General features: G+C 39.5%; 1 protein-coding gene across 2 annotated transcripts; it reads left to right on the forward strand.

Annotated features, from left to right (window-relative positions):
• Nucleotides 1-253: 253 nt before the first annotated feature.
• LOC113586482 (T-cell differentiation antigen CD6-like) lies at nt 254-9,144 on the forward strand. 2 transcript variants are annotated; one of them, XM_027024627.3, is made up of 14 exons: nt 254-480; nt 2,466-2,744; nt 3,665-3,937; nt 4,133-4,447; nt 4,647-4,958; nt 5,095-5,154; nt 5,303-5,440; nt 5,761-5,877; nt 5,975-6,094; nt 6,282-6,356; nt 6,697-6,804; nt 7,149-7,274; nt 7,598-7,696; nt 8,092-9,144. In XM_027024627.3, exons 1-14 carry the CDS (start codon nt 429-431, stop codon nt 8,196-8,198), a joined length of 2,181 nt encoding a protein of 726 aa, XP_026880428.2. In that variant the 5' UTR covers nt 254-428; the 3' UTR covers nt 8,199-9,144. The 2 variants fall into 2 exon arrangements, with proteins under 2 accessions (XP_026880428.2, XP_026880427.2); XM_027024626.3 differs by having other exon boundaries at nt 260-480; nt 7,146-7,274; nt 8,092-9,143.
• The last annotated feature ends 1,116 nt before the right edge of the window (nt 9,145-10,260 follow it).

Genomic DNA, 10,260 nt, shown 5'->3' on the forward strand with positions numbered 1-10,260 from the left:
CTAGAAACAACAGGAAATTGCTCAGTAGGTCTTAATGTGAGCTTAACAGTAAAGTCATCTTCTGGATGACTCATACAAATCTTGTTTATTTCAATTTTAATTTAGAAATTAAAACAATGTTCTTCTATTGTCAGCTTATATAAAACACACCTGCCATACTGTATAAATATTTATTTAGTGTTGAGACACCTTTACATTTAAGATTTCATAATTATATGAAGCATGGTTTCCAGCCAGTGTGTTCAGTTGCATGCCTGGTGCTAATTTTTGCCTCTTTACCCATGTGACACCTACGTGAACACTCGGAGGCTATACTCCTGCTACTGTATATAGGGGATGATTTGTATCTCTCATAGTCATTTTGCCTTCTTTTCAACCACAGCACTCTCTTTTTAAAGGTTTGAAGTTACTTCCTGGGCTTATGGAGAATGGAGGCATTTACAATCATGGTGGTCCTTCATGTCATAGTCTCCTGTCAAGGTTTGTACATTGTGCAGTATCCATTTGATGGTTTTGCATGTCTTTTTGTGCTGGGCGTACATGTAAATTACTATTAGGCAACAGATTTTATTTCTGTTTTACAATTTTGTGTTTAATAATCACATTAAATTGTGCAGCCAGATTCTATTGTTCTGCTGTTTCCCATTATCATTTCTTAGCTTTTCATTTTTATGCTATTTGTATTTCTTTTTTGCTTCTTAAAAAAACATAAATTAGAAATGAATCATTTCTGGACTAAAACATTATTCTTTTATGTAATGTTTATGAGCACAGTTGGAGGAAATGTTCCCACATAAAGTGTTTTTCAAACATGTACCCGTATTTTGAAAACACTAATGTACAATGTTAGAAATTTAATAATGACACTAGTTAACACATTATTATACACAATATATAATGCTTATAATTATTTTGTTTCATTTCAGTTCTATTTGTGTTTAATGCTAAAAGGGTAATTCAGAATTTGGTACGTATTGTTGACTGTTTCTGTTATGAGGACAAGCACATCTTGCTTTGATATCTGTCAAGAAAAGTAATTAGTTTTACATGTGGTCATATAGTGGTCAGTATAGTGGCCAGGGCATGTGGAGATGAAAGTCTTTATGTGGTTTCAGATCTATGGCCACAATAAGGCCATATGCCACTGATTTACAGTAGTCCCTACAATTAGACTGAGCATGTCATGTCATGCAAACAATAATTCATTATTATTATCTGATAATTAGAGCATCTAAATCTCACCACCTCAGAGCTTCCAAATAGAGACTGAAAAAATGTGTAAATGGTTCCTTTTCTTTGTTGATACTTCCCGTAGACTTTGAGTAAACATGGAAATAACTAAAAATAGGGCTAAATCATGCCTACATTGGCTTCAGTGTGATAACAATTCTGTCATTGCATTCCAAATTCACTGGTATAGGATATTGTAGATTCAGAATGGGGGCAAGTCTTTGGCAAACTTTAGTCATTGAGGTGTTCTTTGCAAAGCAAGATGTTTTGTATGTCTGACTGCTTTGTTCTCCGTGAGTGATCAGTATGACAGGATGTGGTGGGTTGCATTTTTTTAGTAAGCTAGTGCAAATTGCAACCTCTCTTACAATGTAACCTTTTCACTTGGGGCAACAATAAAAAGCTTCAGGGGAATTTCAGTAACAATTTGTTTTGCAATTGTAGCTGTACTTTTGAGATATGGGCATTTGTAAATGGGAATTTCAGCATGAATGACATGGTTTTATTTGATTTATTTAAAAACAAAATCGAAAAGAGTTTCAAGATACCTCAAAAATACACATGATGATATGAAAAATTGAGCTGAAATATGAAACACTTGCTTTACAGTGACATAGAAATGAAACATATGTCTAACAATGTACAAAAATTTGGAATATGTTCTGCTTATAATACAAAATCCATTTCAGTTCTTTTATGGGTACAAGTTTCTAATTTTATTTCTCAAGTCTTACAACTTTAGTGGTTTATGATGAGATTAATTCTTCTTTATGATGAGATTAATTCTCCATAACGTAACTGTAAATCAGTGGCATATTTTACCTCTCCTTTTAATATTCAAACTAGTATTTTAAGAAAATGTTCTGTTTAACTTTCCAGAAACCCTTGCTTGCATAAGTATGTGCATGAAATGTTTTTGATTGTGCAACTCACTGGTGTTTTGCTTCTTTAAAGAAAACAAAGAGAAGCAGCCTATAGTGACTTCCTGTCCTTATTACCAACTTTAACATCAATCTAGATTTTTAAATTGAAACATCTACCAAAACACAAAACTCTCCCTAAAAATATTTAGTCCATTATTTTCCAAAAATGTTTAGGATAAATTATTTTTTTTTAAAGAGTATGCAAATGGTATTGACTCTAAGGGTTTACAACGATATGAGTTATGCTAAGATATGCTAAGATCCTTCCGGGCACTCTGGTCTCAAACACTTCATTCTTTTGCCATCTCCCAGCTAAACTGTACATAAACCAGTTGTCCAGGCCATGCTCCTGGAATGTGACCTCTCCAGGACAAAACCAGAGCGTGGCTATTTTCAGGAAAGCGGCTCTGCACACCCTTGCCTCTGGTGTCTGCAAGGCCCTAGGATGTGGGGAGGTCTACATGCTAAATGATAGCGCAGCACAGCACAACACCAACTGTCTGGCAGGCTGCACTTACCACAACCATGAACTGATCAACTGCACCAGGACAGCTGAGGGAGATTGCAGGATCGTGTCTCGGGTCCTCTGTGGTAAGAGAGAATCATGTAGGAATAGGAATTATAGAAGCAGCTATAGCAATTCATTAGGGATTGTGCTATAGCTATAGTATACAGTGAATTTATGTATGTATGTATTTATTTATATCTTACCACAGTAGCATTTAATTTTTAAATTTGAGTGAGAAATGTGATCAGCAGCAATGCTGTTGTTGCAGTATCGAAAACCTTTAAAAGTTGTTGACACCGAATTTCCAGCTTCATTCTGAAGTCAAGGCACTGAAGTATATGGAGACTCAACATTATTAGTGGAATTGACTCTAAAACCAAACTTTATCTAAAATCTAGCATGTTCATGGCCATTTCAGCAGCAAAAATGAAGGTCATTATGGGTTTTAACAGGTAAAAATATTGTATTTAAAAAAATGTAAAAAAAAAGAAAAGAAAAAAAAAAAGTATTTTACCAGTGCCACAGTGTCAGTATCCATTGGTATATCTGTAAATTATGTGATAAATAAACAGGTAGGTTTGATTAAAATGGGCTCAAAACTTGTAGGACTTGTAGCCAAAAGACCTAGGACTTGACTTTGGCTCTATGACTTAGGACTTATGTGGTTTTCATTGGCCCAGTTTTGTAGATTGAGCCTAAAAAGCATATCTAATGGTGATTTATCACTATAGTTTAGTGCTAGATTAGGCTTATCCATGACCCAAAATAACCAATACATGCTCTTGCTTGAAACCCTCCTGTATTATTCAACTAAACAGCCATTTGTAAAAGTAGTAAGCAGTAAAAGTAAGCTTTTACTATTTCAACTCTTTGTCTTTTTAATCAGTCATCTGAGAGCGCATGTCATGCACTCACTTCCTATACTTATGTACTTATGATCTGAGATTCATTCTTAATGCTGTAACCACATGACCTTGGTTTACATCACTCCTTTTCCCAACAGCTGTTCCCTCCATAATCCCAACATCCGACCCCTGCGTCTGGAACCTCAGCTCTCCCAAATTAGCCATTGCTCTCACTGAGGAGTACAAGCGCCGTCTGTCCAGTGAGATATGTAGAAGCACACACTGTGGAGAAGTGTTTTGGCAGGATGACCTTACCAGGGTGCTGAACAACAGTGTATGCCTCACCGACTGTGTTTACCACAACTTCCATTTGTGGAACTGTTCAACCGTGAGCAGGAGTGATTGCTCTCTTCTTTCCAAAATCATCTGTGGTAAGCTGTGATATATTGCGCTGCAAGCGTTATGGATATGGGTTGTTACAATAAACATCAAAGTCCCTTATTATCAATCATAGATTTCCTCAGTGCTTGCAGGAATCCTAGTCAAAAACATGGGCATTTGCTCGTTTCAGTCATGGTGGACTTTGAGAAGGCATTGTAATGTTCCAAATGCATCCACCACACCAGGTAACCACAAGGTCCGACTGGCTGGAGGCAGCCATCCCTGTGCCGGCCGGGTGGAGCTGTGGCGGGGGGAGCAGTGGGGCACGGTATGCGATGATGGGTGGGACGTACGGGATGCGGACGTGGTGTGTGCGCAGCTCGGCTGTGGATATGCCCTCTCGGTCACGGGGCAGGGGGGCCAGTACAGCCTGGGCATGGGCCCTGTTCACCTGGACGAGCTGAACTGCACAGGGAAAGAGAGGAACCTGTGGGAATGTCCCGCCATCCTGGACAACCATGACTGTGGACACAAGGAGGACGCCGGAGTCGTGTGCTCAGGTATGTCGTAGGGCAGGAGTGGTGAATGGTCGCCTTAATAAGGTTTGATGTGACTCCAAGTTAACCAGCTCAGTCATAACACTATAGCTTTCGCTTCATAAAGTCATTCATTTCAAGCAGTTATACTGTGATCAAAGGAAATTTTGCAGTGGACTGTCATTTTTTCCCCCTCTCTCTCTTCACTGATCCAAATGGGAAGAATATAAGGCTCTGCGGCTGACTGGAGGACTGGACCATTGCTCAGGCAGAGTTGAGGTCCACCGGAATGGATCATGGGGGACAGTGTGTGATCCCTGCTGGGAAATTGAAGAAGCATCTATGGCCTGCACCATGTTGGGTTGTGGGAGTGTGAAAGAGTTCAAAACGTTTGACAAACCTTTTACTCACAAAAATGGATCACTCTGGTATTACATGTGTCAACTGAAACATACAAACCTGTGGCAGTGTAAGGAACTTGTGAACAATCCCCATGTCTGTAAAGATACAAATGCTGCAGGGGTGATATGTGAAAGTGAGTAATGATATGTTTTTGGATAAACAAAATTTGATTGCCCTGTTTATTCATATTCATATTGGTCTCTATTGTACTGTGTTTGAAAAGAATAGAAATGAATATAATTGCATAATTGAGCTGAAAATTCTTGTAGAATCCCTGGGTCTGTCTGGGCCTACCACTTCAAACCCATCCACTCTTATCATAACTGCAGGTAAGTTTTAGCTCTCCTTTTCTCTCTTAAGTTTCCCATCATTGTTTTAGATAGGAAACGGAGTCAAAATTTTGGATAGGACTTTGTGTTAGAAACACAAATAAAAATGTGTCGCTATCTCTCACATCTGAATCGTTTCTCTCCAAAGGGCAAATGACCACAGCAGGACTCAAATGGAAGTGGTCTCTGGAATTGCTGATCTGCATTGGACTGTCCAGTGTGCTTCTGATCGCTTTTACCATAAATGTTATCCTTTGTTGCCTAATAAGAAAAGGTAGAAGAAAAGGTAGGTCTATGTCACGTCTTCATCACGTCATCATCGTGTCATCATCTTGTCGTCAACGTCCCGTCATGTCATCACTATCATCAAGAAAACCTTTGATTCCTAACATGACATTCAAGGATGGAACTTTAACAATTTATAGTGTTGCTCCTATTATTATAAAACATTCAAAATATTTGGATATATAAAGAAGGTGCTACGTTTTATGGGCTCTATGATTTCTTAAGTCTCATTTTAATCATGCCTGATGTCATGAAAGCTAAAGTGGTCATTTTGGGTGGCCCTGTGCAGAACTGCCCCTCTGTGTCTGTTGTCTTTTGCAGGCCACATTGTTCAACAGCAACACAACAGCCTCCAACCTACCATCAAGACCACGGAGAACCAGTACGAAGATTCTATCCACCTCGTCAAGGTCATCAGCAGCAACGGCGAGCCCAGTGGTCAGTGTCCACCACTGTTAGACCCCAGGAGATCCAAGAACCCTGCCAGGACAGTGGGCCCAGAATTGGTGCTTACCTGCCCACTTTGTTTCTGTAGCTCAGACAGTACCCCCGCCGATGTGGACCCAAAGCAGCATTGAGAGTGGCTCCTACGACACGGACTACGAACCAAGTGAGAGCGTGCCAGATGCAACTTTCCCCTTATCCACCTTCCGCAGTGAGTGTGAATCAAAACCCGATTACAGTGTGTACTAAACATGTGATTTCCTTAAAGTAAACCATTCCCCATTACAAAAATGTTGCTGTGGGGGAGGATACATTCTCGACTTGTTATATTAATGATCATAAAGAAATGAAAAGTGAATGGTAAAAGCAGGTTAATGTTGCCACATCCCCTTTTATAGACTCTATGCGGTACAGTGCAGATGGTTGCGCTCCGGCAGTGAAAGGCACCCACCTGCTGAGTGTGAATGAGGAAGGTGAGTCTTGAGTGGGCGATAGTGCATGCATGAACGTGTGAGAGAAAATAATATATTTTGTTTATTGATTTAACTGTGTTATCTCCATGGACTGAATGTTTCCTGTTTAAACACGGGTCAAGGATCGGCTGGTCATTGATTGCACCTCCCTATGCAGCGTCAGTGTAGAAGAGGCTGTTTTGAATGAAACAGGAGTGGGTGTTTAGTGTGTGACTGGATGATAAAGTTTTAAGAACAAAAGAAAATTTGTCCTTTTATTCAGCCATACTCACTACCAACACGCATATTACAGTTCAAATATTACAACAGGAACGTACTGAATTTCATACTTGATGTTTAGATTCAGGTGTTCCTGGTCATCCCACGGTGCTGGAATACCCTGTGCAGAACCTGTCTACAACACATACTCCCACTGGTGAATTCCAAGGCCTCACTGCAGCCAGTAGTGGTAGGTGATGCTCTGTATTTGTACTTTTGAGATTTTCGTTGCACGTGTGAAAACAAGTCCCCCGGTGATGGACATAGCCATGGCCTTCTTGCTCTCGGTTTGTAGCTACTGGGAGTGCTGAGTGCAGCAGTAGGACCAAACCTTGCACCTGTACAAACACTGTCTCAGCCAGGAGCCCCGAGTATCCAAAGAATGTTTAATGTTAATAGAGTTTATTGCATTTGTCAAGCCATTATTCACAAGAATTATTTACACGTCGCGAGCATTGTTACTTTCGGACCCTTTGAGTAAAGGGTTTTCTTACAGTAAAGACAGATCATGGTCTCTTTCTCTTCCTCTAGCAGACTCATTTGACTCCTCCAGCACCTCATCTGGAGAATGGTATGAGAATACAGGCCATAATGCTGCAGATCTGAACACCGAGATTTATGAAAACACTGAAGAGAACAGGACTGACCAGCAAACTGGAAGTATGCTTTGTTTAAGTGGTCTGAAATTTATATCCTCACATGGTTTGTCAAATAAACGCCTACTGTGTTATGATTCGTCTTTATTGCTGTCAAAGGCGTCATGCTAACCACACTTGAACATATTTACCTTATTCATTATGAAGAATGGTAGAAACCTAACACTCTGAAGTTTTGATTACTTCGAATGTACATTCAACTTACAGCTGTTGACTCACAGCTGGTAACCGTTAGCTCGAAGACCAAGGAACCATATGTTAAATTGATAGTCATCATGTGACTGTGGGACATTGCTGGACACATGCCATGTTTATGTTTTTGTATAGCACTGTACTGCCCTGTGCCTACCACCCATGACACTGAGAACACCCTGGATCAAACAATAGACACTTGCCAAGACAGCGTCCTGTCAATCCATAACCAGGGTATGTATCCCCTAGTCTTGTGAGCTGCTCCACTAGCCTTATCTGACTGATGCTGCCAGTAAATACAATATATATATATATTAAACAAATATGTAGAAATATATAGAAATGTCATGGTTTGTGTAGGTTAATGCAGAATAACTAGATGGAGTTTAGAGGCAGAGAGTTTAATGTTTTATGATAAAAAAAAATTCCTAATGGCAGTAAAGGAAAGAAAGAGAAAGTGAAAAGAAACACAGCAAAGCAAAAGCAGAAAAGTAAGAGCAACTGAAAGAAGTGCCTTCCAAAGTCGGGGTGGACGAAGCAACACACAAAAGGAGAATAGTAGAAAAAGCTAAAAGTGCCCATTTGAGGTGGTCATTTGCAGTGGCAGTGCTATTTTTGTCTTCCGTCAGAAACGAGTCCGTGCAGTGGACATGACTCGCCCATCTACTCTTCCGTGACCCGCGACTCACAGCTCTACTCCTCTGACTGCGATTATGATGACATTGGTAACTACTAAGGGAATCCAACCAGTGACAGGACCCTTGTCTTACTGATGCACAGGCCTCTTTTTTTTGTTTCATTCTGCTCAGATAGTAAAACTTGTCTCTTTTATGCATATCACTTATAATCTCACATGTGCTTTCATTTTTCATTCATTTGTGACTCCTACTTTATGATGAATTGATTCTAATAGCAAATATCTCCAGTCCTCCTCCTGGAGCGTGACTTGTCTGCAGAGTTTGGCTCCAGGCCAGATCTACCACACCTAATTCAGCAAGTTAAAGAGCTTTGAAGACACTAATTGGCTGGATCAAGTGAGTTAGGTTTGGGTTGAAGCTAAACTCCACTTGGGCTAGCTCTCCAGGAGGACGTTTGGAGATTTCTGATCTTAATTTTGTTTGCACTTCAGCCTATTGGAACAATACGCACCTGAGAAGCTCTGTTCAGAGTCTGTGTGTTAGTGTGTCTGGAATCACACATCACCTGACCATGTATTTGCATTCATTAGATATATGACATAAGTAAATGCTCTTTGTTATGATGCAGGTACCTATTACAATAATAAAATGTAACACAAATGCCTGTAATTAGGCACAGGGAAAAATCAATATACTCACAATTTCAGACAGTACATAAATGACGTGCAGCTCAAACCTTACCGACATTCCCCTCAAAGAACCTTTATTTTAACACATTTTCACACTTTTAAATAATTTTAATATGTTGAATATCAAAATCCTAGAAAAAATGTATTTTAGAGTAATGACATTTAGCTACTGTAATTAAATTGTTTTTTAAATAACTTGAAAATATAGTTGTGGATTGCAGTTATTGAATACGACCACACAGTGGCGCTGCACACGTTTGCGAGAAGTCACCTGCCATAGCAGCTGTTCTTTGTGAATTTCCATTAAAGTTTTGCTAAATTGAAAACCACCTTTAAAACCATTTACATGCTGGAGATTGTTGTTGTTGTTAAACATGGGTGTATAAGTGACTAAAAATGCTAAAATACAAAAAATATTTCAAGCATTTTGACAACAACAGATTGTGAATACTACTAGTTCTCAGTGTTAGTATAGTATTGGTTCAATGTTCAGTCAACAGTGTGGAGCTGAATTCCTTTTGACTAATACTCAGTGGGTCTGGGTATTTGTAATGTATACTTGTAATTAAGACTTCAGGTAATATATTTTAACTGGCAAGATCTAATGTTAAAACTCTCCATTTTAAAACATTAGGAATATTAAAAAATTAGGAATCATTTTTTTGATGTAAACTCTTTAGACAACCTTGATATGGAGCTGCATCAATGTCTGATTTTTCCACAGTCGTTTCATTTGAGCTTACTGCCAAGCTGCTAGTGGAAATGTTTTAGGGACAGAACGGACTCAAAGTCAGCGAAGCCCTATGAATCGAGTAAAGAGCACAATCACAAGCAAACGCAAAGTGCTCAGGGACCTGACTGCTTTCTCTTGAGAAATGGATCGAAAGATCAGACTGACTGTTTTGTCCTGCCATGTTTCAGGATTCACCACCAAGTGGTCAGCTTTCAGTTAATTCCAAAGTATTTGACGCGTCGGTGTATTATCTTATTCTTCAGGAATGTTCAATGAGGGAACTGCAAAGGATTTCTTAATTAGCTTAAACAAATATTTGAGGATAAAAATTCCACTTGGTCACAGGATCTATGTGATGTCTAATTTGTCTGGATAGGCTACCTGAAAAACACTGAAAAAGTCCCACCACTCAGACAGGGTGTCTGAAAGAGAGCAGCTGGGAGATAAAAGTTCATTAGCCTCCCCTCACACAGGTTGATTAAGTTCATTAGCCTCCCCTCACACAGGTTGATTAAGTTCATTAGCCTCCCCTCACACAGGTTGATTAAGTTCATTAGCCTCCCCTCACACAGGTTGATTAAGTTCAATAGCCTCCCCTCACACAGGTTGATTAAGTTCATTTGCCTCCCCTTACACAGGTTGATTAAGTTCATTTGCCTCCCCTCACACAGGTTGATTAAGTTCAATAGCCTCCCCTCACACAGGTTGATTAAGTTCAATAGCCTCCCCTTACACAGG

Source organism: Electrophorus electricus, chromosome 6 (genome assembly GCF_041902795.1).
Source record: "Electrophorus electricus isolate QZ-2024a chromosome 6, ASM4190279v1, whole genome shotgun sequence".
Lineage (NCBI taxonomy): Eukaryota > Metazoa > Chordata > Actinopteri > Gymnotiformes > Gymnotidae > Electrophorus > Electrophorus electricus.